Source organism: Solanum dulcamara, chromosome 1 (assembly GCF_947179165.1).
Source record: "Solanum dulcamara chromosome 1, daSolDulc1.2, whole genome shotgun sequence".
NCBI lineage: Eukaryota > Viridiplantae > Streptophyta > Magnoliopsida > Solanales > Solanaceae > Solanum > Solanum dulcamara.
In genome coordinates, this window is record NC_077237.1 from 73,351,965 (window position 1) to 73,377,493 (window position 25,529).

Below are 25,529 nucleotides of genomic sequence, written 5' to 3' on the forward strand. Positions count from 1 at the left end.
TAGTGAATGCATTTAAAATAGATATATAATTTAACTTCTCAACTCAATCTCAAAATAGATGTTTTAATGTAATAGTGCTCAACTCATTTATATTCTTAAAAATACTCATTCTCAAGATAATAATTAAGGAATTTCTCAAACTCATGCTCAAAATAATAATTAAGAGACTTTTCAAACTCAACTCATGCTCAAACTCTTTCTCAATCAAAGATGAAAATAGTCATTCTTTAAACTCAAAATAGTGAATAAAATAATAAATATAAAATGTTCACAAATTATTCTAAAAAAAAAACTCCATCAATGCATAAAATATAAATAAAATCTCAATTAGGGTTAATATGAATGCAAAGACGAATCCATACTCTCAACAAGACTCAAATCAAGAAATCATCAAAAAATATTGTAGTATATACAAGAACACAATGGAAGTTATATGCAAAACTCATTGGAGATTATAATTGATTAAAGAATTCAAGAAACTAGGGCTAGAACTCAACTCAACTATTTAATGGTAGAATTTAGATGTAGGGCGCATAAACGAACTCAATCCAACACTATGATTAGCTTTACATACCTTAAAAGCTCCTCAGATCTTGATGAAAAATCTTAACTTGAAGAAGAACAATCAAGAGATCCTTTCTTGAAATTTTTGAATTCCTTTTCTTGGAAACCCTATGGTTAGGATTTAAGATTTCTCTTAGCGATTCATGAATAGATGAAGATTTTTGGTTTGGAAAGCTTGAAATCTATGAAGAAGGACTTACCTTGTTGAAGAATCTTGAAAAAGAACCCTAACTTGATGCTTTCTTGAAAATTCTTGAGCACTAAAGTTTAGGAGTGAATAAGAGGGGTTTTAATGAGGAAACACTGATTTATACATGTTTAGGCATATTAAAATAATGCCCAAAGGTTATAGGCCAAAAATACCCTTAAAAAAATAAAAGGAGCATCGTTTGTCTTTGGAAGTAGAGTCCATATCCTCTCCGCATCGCGGACTTCTGCCATGATGTAGCATCTCCAATAAAATAGTCATAACTTTTTACTCCAAACTCCAAATGAGGCAAACTAGGTGGCGTTGGAAAGAGGACATATAGATCGTTTATTGGATAGGTAGTGGGGCACCTAAATTTAAATATCATGAGAGATATAGTCATTTATAGTTGACCCTTATAAGATCTTATATGAAAACTTAATCGGTAAAGGATCTTTGAACTCGACTTAGTACTAGAGGTTTCTCATGACCCCAATTCACCTAAAATACACTTCAAATACTTAAGAATTGATCCTAAAACTTATATATAATTAGGAGTTATCGAGTTTGGGCCTATATGCATAAGAAAAATGGCTTGGGTCTTAACTTAAAAAAAATTAGGGTGTTACAGGCACACAAAAGCTTTCCTAGCAATGATGCAGAGGACATCTGATGGATGATTTCATCAGAGAAATCGGAATCAACACAAACAGAGAATGAGACCTCCTCTTTTCCTTTGTTTCGAGTACTTTTTCTGGTCGCATAAGAGGATAGCTTCTAATATTTAAATATGAGAAAAAACGTGTACACAAGAAGCAATATGAAAAGAAGAATGGGGAGTGCAAGATATAAATTAGAGGAGTGGATAAGGTGAAGAGTTTTAGACAGGGGCATTGAACCGATGAATGAAGCGATGACTATAAGTCAGGATGACTCCTCTTTTGAAGAGAGAGACGACTAAAAACCAACCACAAATAAGGCAAGAAACAAATTTAAGTACATACACAATATTCGACACAACAGATGAACTCTTCGAAGTAGGGAATAATTAATGCAAATAATGACTTTTCAGATATTCAAGGGATTTTCAATAATATTTAAGGAAGTTCTAAGAGTACAAAATCTTTCTTCCAAAAGAGGTTTAGTAAAAATATCATCAAGTTGAAAATCAGTACTAATAAATGAAATTTTAATATCTCCATTTAAAATATGATCACGAATAAAATGATGCTTAATATCAATATGTTTAACACGAGAGTGATGCATATAATTTTTAGATAGGCAAATAGCACTAGAATTATCACACATAAGTTTGACAAGTTTAAAATTTAATCCATAATCACTGAGTTGATGAACCATCCATAGGTTTTGAGCACAACATTGACCTATAACAATGTATTCATCTTCAGTAGTGGACAAGGATACAATTTTTTTCTATTCCATGATATTAAATAATTTTTTAGAATTTGACAAGTTCCACTGGTGCTTTTTCTATCATCTTTGTCACCTGCATAAGCAGCATCTGAAAAACCTTTAAGAGAAAAATTATTATCTTTTGGATACCATAAGCCAAAAGAATTTGTGCCAACTAAGTATCTAATAATTCTTTTTACAATAGTTAAATGTGATTTTTTTGGAGCTGACTGAAATCTTGCACACCGGTACACACTAAACATAATATCTTATCAACTTGTAGTTAGATAAAGTAGAGAGCCAATCATACCTCGATATTTGGTTTCATCAACATATTTACCACCTTTATCCTTATCTAATGAGCATGTGGAGCTCATTGGTGTTTCCAGGGACTTTGAATTTGACATCCCAAATTTATGAATTAATTCCTTGAAATATTTACTTCGACAGAGAAATATACCTACATCTGATTGATTAATTTGCAGTCCAAGGAAGAAGGTTAATTCTCCCATCATACTCATTTCAAATTCGCTTTGCATAAGAGCAGAAAATTCTTTACACAAGGAGATATTAGTACTACCAAATATTATATTATCAACATAAATTTGAATTATAAGATTTTCAGAGCCGGAATTATTAATAAACAAGGTAATATCAATTTTTCCTCCTGAAAAATTATGATTTATAAGAAAAGTACTTAGTCGATCATACCAAGCACGGGGTGCTTGTTTGAGACATATAAACCTTTTGAAAATTTAAAAACATGATAAGAAAATTTAGTATCTTCAAAACAAGGAGGTTGTTTAACAAAAAACTTCTTCAATAAAACCATTTAAGAAAGCACTTTTAACATCCATTTGAAAAAGTTTAAACCTTTGTGAGCAGCATAGCAAGTAAAAATCTAATGGATTCTAACCTTGATATTGGTGCAAAAGTTTCATCGTAATCGACCCCTTCTTGTCGAGAGTAATCTTGTGCCACTAGTCGAGCTTTGTTTCTAATCACTTTTATGCTTTCATCCAGCTTATTTCTGAAAACTCATTTTGTTTCAATGATAGATTTCTCTTCAGGTCTTGGAACAAGAGTCCATGCTTGATTTTCTCAAACTGGTCAAGCTCTTTTTTCATTGCCTTTATCCAATGATCATCAGTAAGAGCTTCATCGATCTTCTTTGATTAAAATTGAGAGATAAAATAAATATTTAATTCACTTCTCCTAGATGGTCGAGTCTTCATCCCTATATTTGGATTTTCAATGATAGATTTATTTGGATCATTTGGTTCACTTCTCCATTTATTTGAAACAACTTCAGTTGTTCGATCAGTAGGCAATTCTTTCTTAGAGTTATTATCTTTTGAAGTTGTTTCTTTGTGAACTTTTGTCATCCTTGACTATTATTATCATCTGTACTAAATCTTTTCTCAATAGATTTATTAATATCATCAAACACAATATGAACAAATTTTTCAATATTCAAAGTTCATTTATTGAAAATTCTATTTGATCTACTAGAGTTAGAATAGCCAAGAAATATACCTTCATCACTGCGAGCATCAAACTTATCAATATTGTCCTTTTCAATATTGTGAACGAAACACTTACATTCAAATGGATGAAAGTATTCAATATTTGACTTCTTTCCATTTCATACTTCATAAGGAGTCTTCTTAAGAGTTGATTGAATTAGACAACGATTTAGCATATGGAAAGCAGTGCTTACTACTTCAGTCCAAAACTTATGTGGAAGAGAGTGTTCAACAACCATTGTTCTTGCCATATCTTGGTGAGTTCTATTTTTTTATTCAACAACTCTATTTTGCTGAGGATAGCGAGATGCAGAGAAGTTATGAGAGAATCCTTTCTCATTGCAGAAGTATTCAAAATGTTTGTTTTCAAATTTCCCTCCACGATCACTTTTTATTGAGGTGATGTAGTAACCTTTATCTCTTTGATTTTTTCCACAAAAGTACTCAATTTTTTTGAAAGTATCATCTTTGTGAGAAAAAACATAACCCTAGTAAAATGAGAATAATTATCAATAATAACGAAAGCGTATCTTTTACCTCCAATGCTTGTTGTTCTGGTGGGGTCAAAAAGATTCATGTGTAGAAGTTGTAATGGCTTATTTGTAATAACAACATCTTTAGTAGGGAAAGAGTTTCTTGTTTGTGTTCCTGTCTGACAAGCATCACATATATGATCTTTGGTGTAGTCTAGCTTGGGTAGACGAATGATTAATTCTTTCTTTGTCAATTTCTCTATTAATCTCATGCTTGCATGTCCCAATTTCTTGTGCCATATCCAAGTATCTTCAGACATAGATGTTCTCTTGAATTCTTTACAGAGTCTAAAATACAGGCATTTTTCTCTCTACTTTCTTGTAGAAGATTTTTTTCAATAGAGGTCTCTATCAGACATCCTGTCTTTCCGAATCTTATTTCCAAATCTGAGTCGCATAGGTGACTGCTGTGTAAGATATTATACTTTTATTTTTCCCACACACCTTTTTTTTCCTCTTTCCCCGAGGAGTTCTTTCACAAGATAAATATTTTTAATACCACAAGATTCATTAAACGATATAGTGTCTATGCCAATAACAATTATTTTTGAGTTGTCACCGAATCGAATGATTCCTTCTTTATAATCAGCAACATATTTAAATAGATTTTCGTCTCCTATCATATGATTTAAACATGTGCTATCTAAGTATCATTTTCCTTGTGATTTTCTGTGGAGTTCCTGCATACATAAATAATTACTTTCTTTTTTGGTACCCAAGCTTTCTTGGGTCCTTTGGGGTTAGAGTTATCATAGTTCTTAGGTCTCCAAATTCATTTTGAAGTTTTATGATTTTGAAACCTGCAATCATATGATATGTGACCTAATTTACCGCAATAATAACTTTTTGAAAAAGTTTTATCAGAAATAGTTTTAGAGTTGTTTGATTCAGAATCAATCGACTTATTTAACTTGATTACTGATGAAATAACTTCTATTTGAGCCAGAGCTTGATTTTTTGTAAAATCTATCAGATTTTTTTGATTTGGATGAACTAGAATTTTCTTGAAGATTATTTAGCATAGATTTTAACTCATGCATTTCTTCATAAAAGAGATCCTTCTCGACTTCACAAACTTTCAATTTAATTTCTTTTCAGTTTGAATGTTTCTAAAATCAGTGAACATATGATTTAGGTCAGAAATAGCACGATCTAACAAGTTTTTTAGTTCATTGCAATTAAAACATATCTCAGTATTGGAGTTTTCAATTGCCATAAAACATATGTTTCCAATTTCATCATTTTCATTTCTGAAACATCTTCATCACTCCAACTACTTAGAGAACAATTTTTTTGAACTCCTCTGGGGTAGTTTTTCTTTGCTTCAGGACATTCACTGACAATGTGTCCGTATTTTCCATATTCATAGGGGTACTTGCCTTTAGAGAAGCCTCTACCTCTTCTGCTATTCCTGGATTTTATGAATGTTTTTATGACTGATCTAGTGATAAGAGCAACTTCATCTTCTACAATTTCTTCTTCTTCTTTTTTGTGTTCTACGATAGCTTTGAAGGTTACAGTCTTTTTCTTATTTTCCTATTGACTCTGCTTGTTTAAATGAGTTTTCTCAAAGGCTATAAGATCTCCCCGAACCTCATCATAGGTTAGAGTGTTTAAGTTCATACTTTCAAGAGCTACAACCTTGGCATGTCATTGAGATGATAAGCTTCTAAGAGCTCTTCCTATGTGTTCAATCTGAGGATATATTTTTTCAGAAGCTTTGAGTTCCCCAATAATTTTGCTGAGACGAGCAAACCAACTTTCAATAGATTCGCCTTTGTTCATTTGAAATAACTCATACTCATATACTAATAGAATGATGATGGTTTCTTTCACTTTGTTAGTTCCTTCATAAGTGACTTCCATCTTATCCCTCATTTCTTTTGCAGTCTCACAACAAGATATCTTTTCATATTATTTATGTCACACCCTAAGAGGGTACCCTAGACGTGACCGGCACTCGGGAACCATTTCTGGCTTCCAAGCGAACCACATAGCCTGATCACGCATCCGTTCATTCATTCAATCAGTGGAAGACTTATAATAAAGAGAATATTTGGCGGGCAACTCAAATCATCAATCTAACTCAAGGAATAAAGTCCATGGGCCAACAAATGAACTCCAATAATTACCATTAAAAGTAATTTGACAAGAATAAATCAATGAAAGAGATACTCAATCGACCCATCACTATCTAGTCTATGAAACCTCTATCACTATTATCTAATTGGTGCCAATGACATGTTCATGGCTACCTCAAATCAAAATGAAAAGGGCTAACTCGATGCAAGAATACATAAGTGGTTCACTCTGAATATAGGGAAGGACTCACCAATATACTGAGTGCGAATAGATCCCCAATGATACTGCTATTGATGATCTCTCAAACCTGTCTCTGCATCATGAAATGATGCAAGTCCAAATGAACATCAGTACATGGAATGTACGAGTATGTAATATGACAGAATGGAACATACCTCAAGAAAGAATAACATCGGTCCACATATCTCAAATTAGAAAGATAAGAGAGACTCAAATAAGGCATCATAAGTCTAAAGTAAGAATACAGTTTAGACAGAGACCAATCATATACCATACAATCCAATCCAATCATGTATAATACAGTTCAATCAAATCATTTACAATTCGATCCCTTCCAATCATGTACAATCCGATCCAATCCAATCTAATCACAATTCATCAAACCCAATCTGATTATATACGATCAACTCAACATTCAACTCAATAATCAAATCCAATCTAATCACATACCATTCTATTCAATCCAATCACAATTCATCTAATCCAATCCAATCACATATCATCTAATCTGATCCAATCATATACCATCAACTCAAAGGACTCAACTCCATAAATATGCAAATTAAATTATACAATATTTTACAATTTAACTCAATCATCTACAGTCACAATCAAGCCAATCATATCAAGCACAATCCATTCAATTGGGAGTTTCTCTAACCGACAACTATCACTATATGAGCGAGTGATAGTACAATAATCCGACGTTGTTGCCACGTCCGTCCATACTTTGCCAGGGTGTGAATGATCAACCAATCATGGATCCATAACTAATCAATTCCTATCATGTCAGGATAATAAAATGGGAAACATCCGACTTTAATGGTTCGATCCCATGGGAAGCATCCGACTTTAACAGTTCAATCCCCTTCTATGTTTGGCGACGTAGTTTATTGGTTCGAGTAGGGACTATACTCTTACCTAATTCGGTGCTCGATACTCCTCCCAAGACTCAATATGCTCATATCTATCAAGTGAGTAAAATACTCAAAATACTCATTTAGTCTCATTGGACTCTTTTTAAAACTCAGTCAAATCTGGCCTCATTGGACTTTCTTTCCAATCAACTCATCTCAATCATCAAAATTTTATTTTAAAGATTTGATACCATCTCAACTCGATGAATACAAAAAATATTAGATGAGTTTAAAACATAGCTCCAACTCCTCAACTCAAACTCAAAATAGACATTTTAAAGTAAAAATGCCCAACTCATTTATACTCAAAATACTCGTTTACAAAATGATTAAAAGACTTCTCAAACTCAACTCATGCTTAAACTCTTTTAAATCATAGATGAAAATAATCATTCTTTAAACTCAAAATAGTGTATAAATAGTTTATGCAAAAATATTTCTAAAATCATTTATTTAAAGCTCCTTCTCAAAAGATAATTTATTTTCAAAATGCTCATAAGACTCCAACCACATCAAATTATGCAAATCACATATCAAATAATTAAATTAGACTCCAATCTACTTCATCATACAACATCCTCATTAACATAGCCTCTTCCTTCACATCATCGTCAAGTATCATCATTCACATCATCATCAAACATCATCATCAAATATCATCATTCACATCATCATCAAATATCATCATTCACATCATCATCAAACATCATCATCAAACATCATCATCACACCATCATCAAACATCATCATCAAACATCAACTCCAAAATCCTTATTTAATTCTACATCCATTTATAGAAACAAAAGTGACATTCTAGCTCTACCAACGTTTTAATTCTTTTTATGCCATTCACATTCATCACTATTCCAATCAATACATATATACATAAAACCATCCACCTCAACCTCAAGACAACTATGACAAAAGAAATCTCATCTTGGGTTCATGTGAATGAAATATGAATCCACACTCTCAGCAAAACTCAACTCGAGAATATCGTCAATACCTATAAATCTATATACAAAGATACATTTGTAGTCAATAATATGAAAGTTGACTATTTAATAATTCAAGTCATGAAATCATCCATCAATTTTTAGTATATAAAGATATTCTAGGGTTTAGGAAATATTTCAAGAAAACCTTCCTAGAAGGTTCAAATCTTTCACAACTCCTATCCAACACATACATGGGCATATGGAAGAACTCAATCCATATGCCTTACATACCTTAGAGTAGATTTTGAAGAAACCTTGTTGTTGGGTCTTCAATGAGAGACTTGAAATCTTGAAACTCTTGAAGGCACTCTTGGTTGGAGAAGGATTTATAGACGAAGAGAGGGAAATTCTAGGGCTTTTAGAGAGAGAGAGAGAGACTGAAAAATGGTCCCAAAAATGTTCAAGGATGGTGTATATATAATTTGGGGAAATACCCAAATTGCCCCTTCTCCAAAAATCTGGAAAATAGGCTAAATATGCTCCTGACTAGATAGTGGCGCATCGCGCCACTGCGGCTCTAAGTCGAATAGGCTTAAAACCTGCACACCTGCTAGTGGCGCGTCACGCCAAGGATCAAACTACTGAGGCTGTTTGATGGCGCGATAGTGGCGCGTCGCTCCCTTACAACGCCAAGCCTAAGTTTTCTGGGTTCTGGAAAATAGGCTTGAAAACCCTGCACATCTCGTAATGGCGCACCACGCCAGGGACCAAACTACTGAGGCTTGTTCCTGGTGCGATAATGGCGCGCCGCGCCACCGCGGCGCCAAGCTCAGGTTTCCAGCAGTTGTCACCCAGGCCTGAAATTCCTGCAGTACTAGTCCGTCTTAGGATAGTCATAACTTTTGACTCCGAGCTCCAAAAATTACAATCTTGGCAGTGTTGGAAAAAAGACTCGACGACCTTTAATTTAATAAGTCGTGGGTCACCCAGATCATCATATTGCAAAAGATATGGTCGTTAGAAGTCGACCCCTTAAACGAACTCATTCTAAAACTTAGCTAAGACGAATTCTTTGGAATTAGCTTGGTTCTAGGGATCCTTTATGACTCCACATCACCTCTAACGCTCTTCAATTACTTAGTAACTCATCCTAAATCATGTATACACTTCACAATAATCGATTTTGACCCTACACGTATACAAGAAAGGTCCGAATCTTAGGAAAAAATTTTGGGGGGTGTTACACTTCACTACTTATTGCATTATAGAGAATATTTTTTTCTTTGGAGTTTATTTGAATTATTTACATTTGCTCATCTGTATAATTCTCCAAACTTGGAATAGTAGATTCTTAACTGTCATTTGATTTCTGTATCACAAGAATAGGGATATCTAGTTTGGTAACTCTCCAAACTTTCACGTCATAAAGATTTTCATTTCGATTTTCCAGTGAGAAAAATATTTGTCTTTGAAGTATATTGGTCTAGTTTGAGAAATTTCTTCTTGAAATAAAGCACCCATAATTTGTTGAGCCATGATCTTTTCTAACCTGTTGTTAAGCAGTTGTATGTAAGGCAAAGCTTTGATACCAATTGAAAGTGCAAGAGAGGGGGGTTGAATTGCTTCTTTTTCTTTTTTTGAGTAATAGTCAACCGATAAAGATTAGTAGTCCACTGTAGTTGACAAAACTTATAGAAATAATAATGAAAGTGCAAAAAGTAAAACTTGATACAAGATGCTTTATGCTGGTTGGGATTCAATTTGGATCTTACTCCAGTCCCCTTGAGTTGCAAGGATGTTCTCTTCTAGCCCTTTGGTATTTTGGAATAAGTACATTGTTGAGAGAATGTCCTATAACTACTCTCTATGTTTTCTCTCTTTTCTTTTTTTGATACATAGCCTTACCAACAATATTTTTCTCTCCTCTGTTTTTTGATTACAGAGTAAAACAGTAAGTAATACAATACTTGATAAAAGTAGAGCAAAGAAGGTGAGATGATTCAGCCTTGTTGTATATTTTTTCTTCTCAGCAACTCTAGTATTTGTAGTGAGGAAGTCTGATCTTTTGCTTTTAGAAGAGAAGGCAACCCAATAGAATGATCCTTGGAAAAAGGAGTGATTGATCCTTTTTCCAAGAATAAGGTGAGGGATTTTTCTTGACTGAAATTTCATTTCTTGTCTTTCAATTTTCTTCCTGATATGCTTGTATGTGATGGTTCAATCATCGTCTTTATTTAAGGCACCTATTAGTTGTATGATCTCCTTGCTAATTTATCTTCAATTATCTTGATCTTCTCCAATCTTGATCTTCAATTAACTCCTTTAATTTTGTAAGACATCTCTTTAATTAGCTTCTCTTTTTGTGGCAGTATCTTTGCTTAGATACTTACTTGATCCGCTCCAATCTTTAATCTTCAATTAATTCCTTTAATTGTGGTAGTATCTCTTTTCAGATTTGGGACAATCATCTGATCTTCATTTAATATTGATGTTACACTGCAGGTGATTAATGCTTTCCTTTTTGTTGATTATCCCGCAAAGAATACAATTGTTTATCATTAAAATCATGCACTATCAATAGTTACTTGACCATATCTCATTTATTGAAATAGCCCCGTGATCCTATCAGCACACCGTTATTTTGTGTACTGATACTGCACTTGATTTTTCTTTGTTGAGTACAGGGCATCTTCAGGCGACTATTGAGAGACCTCGCATAGAAGATCGTTAATTTATCATAGTTCAAGGGCGAGCCAGTTCTTTTAGGCTACCATGGGATCATCTCTATCTTGGCCCTTCCTTCGAGACTTAGACTTTTAAACATTGTTATTTTTATGACTTTCGGGGTTGCATCCTCTTCTTTTAGACTTGTTGTTAGTTAAAAGTTTTGGTACAATAACTTCAGGTCCTAGGTGTTAAATTTTCGCATGTTTTGGAATGATTGATTAGTCTTTCTGAGTTTATGGGAAATCAGTCCTTATTTCGTTAATTATACCTGTTTCCGCAACTTTAAATGCCTTGTCTCTTATAAATATGTTGAGGTTTGAATGTAGTATCGATTCTCCTATCGAAGGGTTAGTGTGGCACGACGGGTCCAGATCATAACAATAATAAATTTATATTTTATAACACAAATTTCACATTAATTTGTGATAAGAAAAACCTCTATTTATAGAATTATAGTAGTGCTCAGAACCTTTAAATTTCGTTTCACTAATAATATCCACAGTAATTGATATGACGTGTGAAGCATGTTTAACGATTGAAAAATGAAAAGTAAGTTCACAAGTCGACAAGTGTCTGCCAACTTCAATCATTTTCATCCTTTCACCAAATGAATTACCTAAATTTTTGGCTTTTTATAGTTAATCATGGAGGGACTAATTAAATGTAGAGGGAAAAAAAAGGTTATTACTAGCTTTTACAAATAATATTTCTTGCCCGCAATAACTTAGTCAGAGCTAACTAAAGATTTTGTCTGCTAAAAATCACAATATGTCTTAATCACACATGTTTCATTAATTATGATAGAACCTCTCAATAATTTTCAAAGTACATTTAACAAACAGAAGCAACATGAGTAGACAACAAGAAACAGATTATGTACATTTATATATAATGTAAATTTCTTTACACGATATATATATATATACTTTTTTTTTTTTAATAACTGGAGAAAATTTTATTTAATAATTAAAGTTCAAGATCAATCATAAAAAAAGAAACTGATTTAAGTGATGCAGTTCCCATATCATCTCTCTCTGATGCTTTTGATACAAAAAGGGGAGATACTTCAAAAACATATATTTTGTTTAAGGTTATATTTGGATCCTTCGATATCTTCCCGTGGTTTGCTAGTAAGTTAGCTACTCTATTAGCTTTCTTCGGGATGTGTCGCAGTGTTGATTCTTTCATTTGTAATAGCAAGTACCTGCAATTAGTGAAAATGTGTGAGTGTACTGGGTTATTACTGTTTAGAAAATTTAGTAATATCTGAGAGTCGATTTTCACCATAATGTGCCTTAAATTACATCTTTGCACTAGTTTTAGTCCATGGAGTAGAGCTAGCAATTCCACATGTAGGGCATTTTCCACTTTGACTTTACAAGCAAATCCCGCTATCCAATTTCCTAGATGGTTTTGTGTGCTAGGTGGTAATATTCAAAAGCCTGGTAGGAGATTCTATGGATAATGCTATTAGGATCGTTGGGTTCGCTTGTTTTGAAGAACTTGTTATTTTTATAATTTCAGATATTCGAAAGAATAAATGGAGTTAGAATCGATGTGGGACACTGTGGACAATGTTGACCATTGTATAGGATTTAGTAGTGCAAAGCTGATGGATATTGTATTTCAATTAATTCAGAGTTAATATTAACTAGAGCAGTGATTCAAGGTTCAATCTGATAGTATAAAAGTTCTTTTATTAGATTAGTGTATAGGAATTTAAGTAAATTGAACCTAACTTGAGAGATAATCTCTCTTTAAGTTTAATTTAATTTAGTTTAGAAATTGAGTCAAAATTACTTTGGAAAGAAACAATATGATAACTAATTACTTTAGGAGGGAAGAAATAAGTTAAAGAGATTTATGAGACGATAAATCATCTCATTAAAATAAAATAAAAAAAAATTAAAGTTAATTTACAGTATTATAATAAAAAATTAATATTGATTAAAAAAAAGAATCACATAAATTGTGACGGATAAAGTGTATAGTAGCTAAGCACCTCAAATAATTTTGTCAAAATTTGAAGGACAAAAAAAAACAAGTGCCATTATTAAAATCGTTATGATTTTGTATGTGTATGGGAAAGAAGGTCACCAACCAAAAAAGCAATGGAATTGCTTTACGAAACACTATAAATAACTTTATTAAAAGTTTTTTAACAAAAAGAGAGAAAATGATTAAACAAAAATCGAAGAAGGGACTGTTTTGCTTTTGAAATTAGTGGAATCACATCGGTCTATTCTGTTCCATTAGTGTGTTAGATTTTGGTCAATTTAAATGAAAAAATAAGTACTCTTGTTTTAATTAATTTATACGATATTATTTAACTTAATATTAAATATTTTTTTTTGAAATTTATAATCCAAAGTAAGTCATTGATGTATTTGCATAATTATAAATTATCATATTAAGAACAAAATGAATATTTAGAAGTTAAATTGTTATTAAAAATAAAAATATATCATTCTTTTTAAAATTGATTAAGAAAAAGTATATCATATAAATTAAGACTTAGAGCCTATTTGGATTAGTTTATTTTAGGTGCATTTAAGCATAAATAACTTTAAAGCATTTTTATAGTGTTTGTGTAAAATAAACGAGTGTTTAGAAGCACTTACGACTGTTACTTTCATCAAGTGTTTAAACTATGACATTTTTTTTAATACCTAATCACGGTAGGCTCAAAAAGAATTAACTAGGAGTACATAGTTAGACCTTAATTTCTACTTTAATTATTTAGTTTTTCCATTACTAGTAACTTTTATCACTCTTTCTATTTTAGTTTTCGTATCTCCGTTTTAGTCTTTTCAAAGGAAAATAATCCCTTTCTATATTTAGAATTATTTCAAATTTGATTTTTTTTTTTCATTTCAGTCTTAGTTCAATGTTTTTATAGTCAAGTGGAATGATAAAGAGCACAATATTAAAAAACATTATAGCAATATAATTATATATTATACGTACTAATACAAATTAATTTTTTTTGTTTTTTTTGTTAAATGACATAATAAGTCAAACAAGATCACATCAAATTCAAATAACACGAAGAGAGTAATTATTACCTTTTTCTTTCCCTATTTCCAATAAAAACAAAGGAGGCAATACTCAAGAAACGAATAAAGAAAAAAGAAGAAAAAGCAAATCTATTGCGAAAATTTAGGACTTACACTATAGAAACAAAAGTTTTCTCCCTCAGCGAATTGCTATAAAATATAAATTATTCATCTATTTTTCATCAAATTAGTTTTAAAAAATTGCATCATGAGAAATATATTCTTACTAAAATAATGAAAAACTTTTATTATTTTTTTTTTCTCACCGATTCAATTAAAATATTTATAAAAATAACTATTAAATATTTTTCAATAAAAAATTCAGCAAGAAATAGTAATTTTTTTAATAGGATTACCTTAGAAAGCATCACAAAAAACAAAAAAAAAGAAGAGAGGAGATCGAAGATAGCATTTCATTTAAATACTAATATTATATATTTTCATTTCTGTAGATTTCCAAATACCCCAAAAGAAAAAAAAAACTTGAAGAGAGAACGGAAATCATATATATGTACATGCAAACAAGCTGCACGTACACTATTCACAGCTCCCAATCTTCATAGTTATACAATCATATATATTATGCATGCTTGCATTAAATCTCCTCGAGTATACTATTAAGCACACGGCGAGGCTTGCCACCTCAGATTTCTATAAAACTTGGAAATAAAGGCTTCAGCCGCCTCATCAACGCGGCTATCTTCTTCCGTGTTTAGAGGAAACGGCGAGTCAGTGACTCGCAGTTGCCTCACCAAAGGTGTCCTCCCAAACCCGGGCAAGTAATTTGCCCCGGGGGAAGCCGTTTCGCTTTCATGAATCATCTCTAGCGCTTTCATCACAGCCGCATTCACAACAATTACGTCATCCTCATGAGTCGCGATGGCAGACATATTATTATCATACGTCTGCGACTGTGAAAAAAGGTATTTATTTTTGTTTCGTTTGTTGAAGTTGAAAGAAGGGAGTTGGAAATTCGGGGTGTTACTACAGCTGAATTCATACTCGTTGTTGTTGTGTGGAGGAGAGAAGGGTAAATTTTTATCCACGGCAAACGACCATTGGTGAGTCATGTAGTGGAACATGAGATTTTGTATAGCGGCTTTACTAGCGATTTTGCCGCGCTTCATAATTAAGTTGAAATCGACCATTAGTTTCCGCTTTGATATGCTTTTTCTTAGCATGAAAAATGCTATTCGTACGATATTCCAGAATTTCTTTGCTATTACTGGCAAATTTTGTTCAGCCATATCTCTGTGTATATATCTATATATAAAATATATATTTTTTCTATTTTGATATAAGGCTAGGTTTAGTGTTTGTAAGGAGAGAGAGAGGGGGGGATTTAGAGAGAAATATGCGAATTGATTTGTGGGAATGATGAATGTAAAATTAATGTGTGGTATATATAGGGGGTTTTGGTACGTAGAGCAACTTTGATGTTAAGTTAAAGTGACCATATGTGAGGCAGGGTCCAAGGATATTTTAGAATTTAGATTTCAATATTTTATTGGCTCAATTATTAACCATGGTGGTCCATGGCTTTAGGAGAGTTTTCTTTTATTAGGTCATTGTCATTCATCAATTTTGTAAATTTGCCTCACCTTTGAGTAGGGAGTTAACTTTTGGTCCAAATCCAACTAGAAATATTTCTATTTCTAATTTTTAAAGAGGAAATGAATATTGAACATATCTCTTTAATGAGTTTTAAATAATTGTCCTATTCAATATTTTAAGTCATATTGATCTATAAAGTTCAGTAACATAATTTTCGAAGTAATTGATATTATTTCTATTCTATTTTATGTTCTATGATTTGGAAATTGGAATATGAGAGTTAAATTAATTAACATTCAATGTGATTCACGAAGTTAAAGAGCATGCATTTTGGCTTAACTAGTTAGATTCGATTATTATCTGTTGGATATGATGATAACAATAAGTGAAAAACAAGGTAAAGATAACAAAGTGAATAAAGCTAAAAAAACGTATGAAGCGTAAGAGCTTTGATACATGATAAATACAACGTATTCGGTGTTGTTTTGTCATGCCCCGGGAGGGTGCCCTAGACATGATCGGCACTTGAAAGCCATTTCTGACCGTCAAGCGAACCACCTAACTTAATCATTCCGTCATTCAGTCATATACGCTCAAAGGAAGGCTCAATTATAACATGCTATTTACAATATGGGGGCCGAAGGCCAAACATGTTTAACTCAACAAAATAAGTATAATAGGACTCCTCAAAATAACAGTTCAACCTCCCCACACTCTAGTCTATGACGCCTCTATCAAAGTTTAGGAGGTACCAATGACAAGCCCATGGCTACCAAGAAATCAAAGTAAAGGAAACTACAACAAAACTATACAATAAAGTTCAACATCCTCCGAAAACTAGGAGGACTCACCAACTAGTTGGGAGTGTATGTGGATCTTTAATGGAGCGCCGGTTGATGATCTCTAGTACCTGTCTCTGCATCATGAAATGATGCAGGCCAAATGGCGTCAGTAGATGGAATGTACGAGTATGTAAAATGGCCGGATGAAACAAACATCAAGGAAACATCAACATCAACTCAGGGTCTCAACTCATACATACATGACAACTCACTCAAGTGTCCTAAGTCTAACCAGAATAGTTTAGACGGGACTAACTCATAAGCCACTCAACTCAACTGACTCGGAGCACTATCAAGACCTAAATGGGAGTTTCTCTTATCCGACAACCATCACCTATGAGCCGGTGATAGTACAACAATCAGACGTTATTGCCACGTCCGTCCATACCTTGCCAGGGCATGAACGCCTCCCTAATCATGTTTACCATCGATTAGTCAAGTCCTATCATTTCAGGACAAATAAATGGGAAACATCTGACTTTAATGGTTCAATCCCATGGGAAGCATCCGACTTTAACGGTTCTATCCCTACCTACGTTGGCGGCGGTAGATGGAATGTACGAGTATGTAAAATGGCCGGATGAAACAAACATCAAGGAAACATCAACATCAACTCAGGGTCTCAACTCATACATACATGACAACTCACTCAAGTGTCCTAAGTCTAACCAGAATAGTTTAGACGGGACTAACTCATAAGCCACTCAACTCAACTGACTCGGAGCACTATCAAGACCTAAATGGGAGTTTCTCTTATCCGACAACCATCACCTATGAGCCAGTGATAGTACAACAATCAGACGTTATTGCCACGTCCGTCCATACCTTGCCAGGGCATGAACGCCTCCCTAATCATGTTTACCATCGATTAGTCAAGTCTTATCATTTCAGGACAAATAAATAGGAAACATCTGACTTTAACGGTTCAATCCCATAGGAAGCATCCGACTTTAACGGTTCTATCCTTACCTACGTTGGCGGCGTAGTTTCTGGGGTTCGAGTACGGACTATACTCTCGCCCGCCTGGGTGCTCGATACTCCTCCCATGACTCTATGCTCATAAGACTCCCTCCAATCATCTCAAATAAGCCCTCACGGCTAGTTTCATGTGGGACATTGCCAACTCATCAACTCTATCCTCATTTCAACTCAATTAAGTCATAATGGCAAGTTCCATTTAGGACCTTGTCCACTCGTCAATTCCCTCCTCCAATCAACTCAATTAATTCTCGTTTAGATAAGCATTTATGACATCTCCTCAAGACTCATCACAACTCTATGGCTTTAGCTCAACAATTCAAGTAGAATTACACATTTAAGGAAATTGACTTATACAACATAATCACATGGTTAAAGAGATCAACAAAACATATTAATAAGTCCTCTCCATCAACTCACACTAACATGAAGGTTTGGGAATCTCTTAGCTCAACAACATCAACACATATAACATCAAATAAATTGGGGAGAAAACTCATTCAAACCTAACCATGCCAAGAAACTCCATTTTCATAGACATCTAACCTCAAAGCAAGGGTAGGGCACATGGGTGGACTCAACCCATGTTTTGGATAACCTTACATACCTTAGTGAAGACTTAAAGAAAACCTTGTGGTTGGATCTTCAATGGAGAACTCAAACCTTGAAGCTCTTGGAACTCTTCTTGTTGGAAATGGAGAAGAAGAAGAAGAATAAGAGAGAGAGAGAGAGAAGCTCCTAGGGATTTTAGAGAGAGAGTGAGGCTGTAAAATATGTTCCCAAAAGACCAAGGGTAATACGTATATAATTTGGGTAAGTTCCCAAATTGCCCCTCCTCAAAAGTTCTGAAAATAGGCCAAAAATGCTCCTGGCGCGATAGTGGCGCGTCGCGCCATTGCAGCACCAGGCTAATTTTGCCTAAAAACCTGCACACCTCGTAGTGGCGCATCGCGCCAGAGACCAAACTACTGAGGCATGTTTCTGGCGCGATAGTGGTGCGTCGCGCCCTTACAGCGCCAAGGCCATTGTTCCTGGGTCCTGGAAATTTAGCTTGAAAAACCCTGCACACCTTTTAGTGGCGTGCCGCACCAGAACCCAAACTACTGAGGTATGTTTCTGGCGCGATAGTGGCGCGTTGCGCCACTGCGGCGCCAAGCCCAGTTTTCCAGCAATTGCAACTCAGGCCTGAAAATCTCTACTGTGCTAGTTCATCTTAGGATCGTCATATCCTTTGACTCCGAACTCCAAAAATTACATTCTTGGTGGCGTTGGAAAGAAGACTCGACAACCTTTAATTTGATGGGTCATGGGCCACCCAGATTATCGTCTTTCAAAAGATAGTATCATTAGAAGTCGACCCCTCATATGAACTCATCCTAAAACTTAGCCACGACGAATCTTTTGGACTTAGCTTGGTCATAGGGGTCCTTCGTGACCCCACATCACCTCTAGCACTTCTCAATTTCTCAAGGACTCATCTTAACTCCTGCAAATGCTCCACAATACTCGAGTTCGACCCTACCCGAATACAAGAAGGGTCCGAATCTTAGGGAAAAATTTTGAGGGGTGTTACATGTTTGTGTGTCTTTAGCCTTTTGTCTGGTGATAATTTGATGAATGAATGCTATAAAATAAAGAATTAGTAAATAAGGAAAGTTTGGAGCACAACAATATAAATGTATTGTTATTTCTTTTGCTTGGGATCAAAATGTCATATAAGCGTGAGATACTTTTGATAGGTTACAGAGGTAAAATAATATTCAATAAAAAAACTCCACTCGAACCCTATAATACTATGATCAATGAATGTTGGCCACATAAAAATGTCGTTAGTGGTACCAAGCAATATTCCTCAATCGTGATTAGGATATCTGAACATTGATGTTTAGCGTATCTGTCCTTCTAGATCCTGCTTTACACTTTGAGGCATGAACCCTCATCCATCACCTAGTTATAACTGGATTGATGCCTCCGTAACCTCGTTGGGGTGGGATTCCTTTGTCTATATCTTTAATATCAACATATCTCTTTTACCAACTTTCTTGAAACTTATCTAATGATGCTATGGGATTCAGTCAACTGGTGAAATACATTGTATCATGAGGATATATATAAGTAGATTTAGTTGCAGGTACGAGCAAATCTATCCTACAAAGTGGCTTCTCGCTTATCTCTATTTTCAAATAAGGAGATCCAACGTCAAGTGAAATAATTATTAGCAAAGGGTCTGATACCACTGTTGGGGGGAGGAAGCACCACAACTAAAGTTTGATATGATAATAAATATGAAAATAAATTAGACACGAGAATTTTACATGGAAACCCCTCTAACATATAGAAGGGAAAAACCACGGGGTAGAAGGATCTCACTATTAACATATGGAGTACACTGCTCTCAAATATAAGGAGAAAACAATAATTAATACTTCTGTCTTATAAAATGAACAACTACTAAAGAAGACACTCAAGACTACAATATTTATCTTGGTGTATAACTCTCTTTGTATTTTTACTCTCTCTTTTTTGAATGATCTAAATGAGGATAACAGACCCTCTATTTATAGAAATCAAATGCGTAAAATTTTACGCGTCTCTTTTCTGCCAATCTTTTCTCTTTTCTTTCTATGCATTTTGTTATTTTTCAAAAAAGGAGGCGCAACAATTGTTGACCCTTTTTGTGCAGCAATTGTTGACCCTTTTTGTGCAACAATTGTTGACCCTTTTTTTTTCTTTTATTCTCCCACTTGAAGATTTAATGGAGAATCAATTAAGTCTTCATACCATCTTTTCTACCCAATTACTGCAATGTTACATTTCTGCTAAGCCAATAGAAGATCGACACCATTTGAACTTGTTATTGTTGATCGACCTCGTAAATATATCTGCATGGTTGTCATTAGTGTGAATTTTTTGAATATCAACACTGCCTTCTTCCACCTTCTCACGAATGAAGTGATACTGAACTCGTATGTGCTTTATTCTTGAATGAAATGCCAATTTTTTTGCAAGATGCAAAGTGCTCTGACTGTCACAAAACAAAGCAACCTTCTCTTGTTTGTGCCCAAGCTCCTCCAGTAACATCTGTATCCATATTGCCTCTTTGCTGGCTTGTGTAGCTGCTATATATTCTGCTTCCATCGTAGATATTGCCACGATAGATTGCAGTTTTGAAACTCAGCTTACATCTCCTCCAGCAAGAGTAAACACATAACCTGTGGTGGGCTTACTTTTATCAAGATCACCTGCATAATCTGAATCAACATAACCTTTAACAGTAAAGTGTGATCCTCTATAACACATTGTAACATCTGAGGTACCCTTGATGTATCTCAGGATCCTCTTAACAATATTCCAATGCTCTTTACCAGGATTAGCCATGTATCGACTAACCACTCCTACTGCTTGTGCAATATCAGGTCTTGTACATACCATGACAAACATTAAACTTCCCACTGCTGATGCATACGGTACTCGAGACATCTCCATCCTCTCTTATTCATTGCTAGGACTCATCCTTGAGGACAACTTGAAATTAATAGGAAGTGGGGTAGAAATTGACTTATAGTCTTGCATCTTGAAGCATCGCAAGATTTTCTTCAAGTGGTTCTTTTGAGAAAGTCAAATCTTCCTATTATTTCTATCTCGATGAATTTACATCCCTAGAATCTTGTTTGCTGGTCCTAAGTCCTTCATTTCAAACTCCCTTGCTAACTGTGCCTGTAAATTTGTGAGAAGATCTTTGTTGGGGCCTGCTACCAACATGTCATCAACATACAACAACAAAATAATAAAATCATCATCACCAAATCTCTTGTAATAAACACAAGGATCTGAACTATGTCTGTTGTATCTAAGGCCTATAATGAAGGAATCAAATCTCTTATACCAACACCTCAACGCCTATTTGAGACCATATAGAGATTTGTTCAACCTGCAAACCAAGTTCTTTTTTTTTTTGTTCTTCAAAACCTTCTGGTTGGAGCATGTAAATTTCTTCTTCAAGTTCTCCATGAAGAAATGCAGTTTTGACATCTTACTACTCCAAGTATAAGTCAAATATAGCACACGTCACTAGGACCACTCGAATTGTTGTGAGTCGAACCACCAGAGAAAATATCTTATTGAAGTTTATACCTTTTTTCTGAGCGAATCCTTTCACCACCAATCTTCCACAATACTTCTCCACTTGATCATTACCATTGCATTTGATCTTGTAGACCCATTTATTTCCAATGGCCTTCCTTTCTTGTGGTAATTGAACAAGATCCCATATTTTATTTTTATGAAGAGCTTCAATTTCTTCTTGCATTACTGCCACCCACAGAGATGATTCTTGGCCTTTCATAGCCTCGTCAAAAGTTGAAGGCTCTCCATCTTCTGTTAATAGACAATATGCAATATTGTTCTCCATAGAATAATTTGAGTGCCAATCTGGTTCTCTTCTCTCCCTAGTTGACCATCGAACTTCTGGAGTTTCGATCTCAGCTTGCTCTTGTTCTTTATGTTCTGGTGCTGCTTCAGAAGAAACTGAAACTTCTTCTATTTCTTCAACTTCAACTGCAGTAGTCTCTGATTTTTATTTTGAAGTGCTATCTTCTTTTGCTTGTATCTTATTTTCAATAAATACAATATCCCTGCTGATTATCACCTTGCAGATAGTGGGATCCCACAAGAGATACCCTTTGACTCTATTAGCATACCCTAAGAAAATGTATTCCCTAGATTTTGGATCCAACTTTGATTTTTCTTGGGTGTTGTATATAACATAAGCAGGACTTTCAAATATATGTAAGCGAGAATAATTAGTTGGTTTTCCTATCCACATCTCCATTGGTATTTTCAGATCAATTGCGGTTGATGGTGATCGATTGATCACATAACAGGCTGTTTTGACTGCTTCTACCCATAATTATTTTTCCAACCCTGTAGTTGCCAACATAGCTCTTATTCGTTCCAACAAGGTTCTGTTCATCCGCTCTGCTACTCCATTTTATTGTGGAGTATATGCCATCGTGAACTACCGTTTAATACCTTCTTGTTTATAGAAGTTATCAAATTTATCATCAGTGTATTCTCCTTCATTATCTGTCCTCAAACACTTGATCTTTTTCTCAGACTCAAGTTCCACCCGCGCTTTGAACTATTTGAAAACTAGAAAAACATATGCCTTTCTCTTGATTGGATACACCCAACTTCTCCCAAAGTAATTGCCGATAAATGACACGAAATATTTTGCTCCTCCTAGGGACTCCACTAGTGCTTGCCAAACATCAGAGTGGACCAGATCTAATATTTCCTTGCTTTTAGTAGAGGAAGTGCTAAACTTCAGTCTATTTTGCTTATTGGTAACACAATGCTCACGAAAGGATAGTGAAACCTTTTTGAGCCCTGGAAGAAGCTTTTGCTCAGCAAGAATCTTCAAACCTCGTTCCGATATATGGCCAAGTTTATAATGCCATATCATCATTGATTATTCAAATGAACTTGCTGACGCGGTTGATGCTTCTCCTTCTTGGTGTGTTTCACATTTAAGCACATATAGGTTTGCAACAAGTTTTTTCGCTTTCATCACTACAAGCGCTCATTTGGATATTTTCATGACTCCACCATGAGTTTTATATGAACATCCATTATCATCTAGTTGTCCTAAAGACAATAGATTCTTCTTCAAGTCTTTTATATGTCGTACCTCCTGGATGGTGCGTATCGTGCCATCATACATTTTTATTTTGATGGACCCAATACCAATAACATCCAAAGCATGATCATCTCCCATGAACATAGACCCTCCTCAGATAGGATTATATTGATGAAACCATTCTCTCCGAGAAGTCATGTGCCATGTTGCTCCTGTGTCCATGATCCAGACATCAGTAAAATATTTTTTACCTTCATTATTTGATATTTCCTCACTACATAAAATATCGCCATCATTCGAGGTACATGCAACATTCCCTTGAGCATTTGATGGCTCAAGGTGTTCACTCTTCTTTTTGAACCGACAATTTTTCTTGAAGTGTCCTTTCTTGCCACAGTTGTAGCACTTGATATTCTTCTTACTTCTTGATTGAGATCTGCCATGATTGTGACTCCTACTGGGCCACATTCTATTGGTCTTCCTCTCACCATCATCAAAGCTTCAGCTTGCTGCGAACTTGCTTGTCTATCTTTCTTCTTTTTGCGCCGATTTTCTTCTTCCAAGACAACGACTGCAATTTCATCAAAAACTAGACTGTCTGTATTGTTCGTCAAGTTGATGATGAGTTGATCATACGAGTCAGGTAGACTTTGAAGTAGAAGCTCCGCATGTTCAGTCCCCTCTATTTTGCAACCCATTGTTGTAAGTTGCGAAAACAAAGTATTCAAAGTATTGATGTGTTCAGTAACCGACATGGAATCTGCCATTCGAAAAGTATACAATCTTCTTTTTAAGAAGATTTTATTATGCAAAGACTTGGCCTCATACAACCCCGTAAGAATATTTCATATTTATTCGTCGTTCGTTTTTCAGCCATACTAGACAATACTTGATCAGCTAGTGTCTAGTGTAGATCAGCAACTGCATTGCTGTCTATGTTATTCCACTTGTTGTCATCAGTAAAATCTGTGGGTCTACCTTTAATTGTAGCTAAGCAATTGTCCTTTCTCAATATCACTTTTATTTTTATTTTTCACAATGAGAAATTAGTCCTATTGAATTTTTCAATGTCAAACTTTGTTGTATACGATATTGTTATTTACTTCACACCCTTCTAGATCATTTCTGAATATTTTTGCGAACAATCGTGACAAACTGTATCGTCACTGAATTTTACTATTCATGTGAATAGTACTATTCACCGAATTTACTATTCACGAAAATTTACTATTCACAAATAGTACCTTCGCATAAAATAGACAGAATAATTGAGGGCTCTGATACCACTATTGAGGGGAGGAAGCACCACAACTAAAGTTTGATATGACAATAAATATGAAAATAAATTGGACACGAAAATTTTACGTGGAAACCCTTCTAACAGATAGAAGGAAAAAACCACGAGGTAGAAGAATCTCACTATTCAAATATGGAGTACACTGCTCTCAAATACAAGGAGAAAACAACAATTAATACTTCTCTTTTGTAAAAGGAACAACTACTAAAGAGGACACTCAAGACTACAATATTTATCTTGATGTATAACTCTCTTTGTATTTTTACTCTCACGTTTTTGAATGATCTAAATGAGGACAAGAGGCCCTCTATTTATAGGAATAAAAAACGCGTAAAATTTTACGCGTCTCTTTTCTACCAACCTTTTTTTTATTTCTACGCGTTTTGTTAATTTTTAAAAAAGGAGGTGCAACAATTGTTGATCCTGTTTGTGCAGCAATTGTTGACCCTTTTTTTTTCTTTCAAGAATTGCAGTCCGTGTTCAACGCTTGTTTAGCTAGGTTAAAAAATACAGCTAAAGTGTGTAGATAAGCTTTAAATAAGAATTGACTCATTTTTTTTCAATAATATATACCAACCATTGATAATGTTATGGATTAGTTGTCTGATGGGTGTTCAAGCACTTTTTAACCCAAAATTGATACGTGAATTTATGTTTTGAAATATTTTAAGTCAAGCAAATTAACAATAAAAATATTTTTAAAATTATGGCCAGAGAAATTTCCTCAACTCTTAAAGTAATAATAACTACTAAGATCACTATTTTCTCATTAAAAAATATTTAGTGGTTATTTTCATAAATATTTTTATTGAATTGGTGAGAAAAGAAAAAATAGTAGAATTAGACATTGGAAAAACACAAGGCTTTTCAGTACTTCAGTGAAAATCTGTTTCTCATCATGCTTTGACTAGTGAATCTTTGTAATTAAAATTATGTGTATTTGAAAGTTTGTAATAACATATAATTACAAACATTTATGTATACAAGAAACCTGAGATATCTGATTTATTAATACGGCGTTGATACTTTATTTATTA

At 34.2% G+C, this 25,529-nt stretch overlaps 1 protein-coding gene across 1 annotated transcript; it reads right to left on the minus strand.

The window, feature by feature from the left end:
• Nucleotides 1-14,579: 14,579 nt before the first annotated feature.
• On the minus strand, nt 14,580-15,544 carry LOC129888811 (uncharacterized). The gene has a single exon (XM_055963840.1). It carries the CDS (start codon nt 15,428-15,430, stop codon nt 14,801-14,803), a length of 630 nt encoding a protein of 209 aa, XP_055819815.1. The 5' UTR covers nt 15,431-15,544; the 3' UTR covers nt 14,580-14,800.
• Between the last annotated feature and the right edge of the window lie 9,985 nt (nt 15,545-25,529).

What these genes read in the sequence shown, in the direction of transcription:
- LOC129888811 (XM_055963840.1), bottom strand. Translation starts at nt 15,430, where the DNA reads ATGGCTGAACAAAATTTGCCAGTAATAGCAAAGAAATTCTGGAATATC.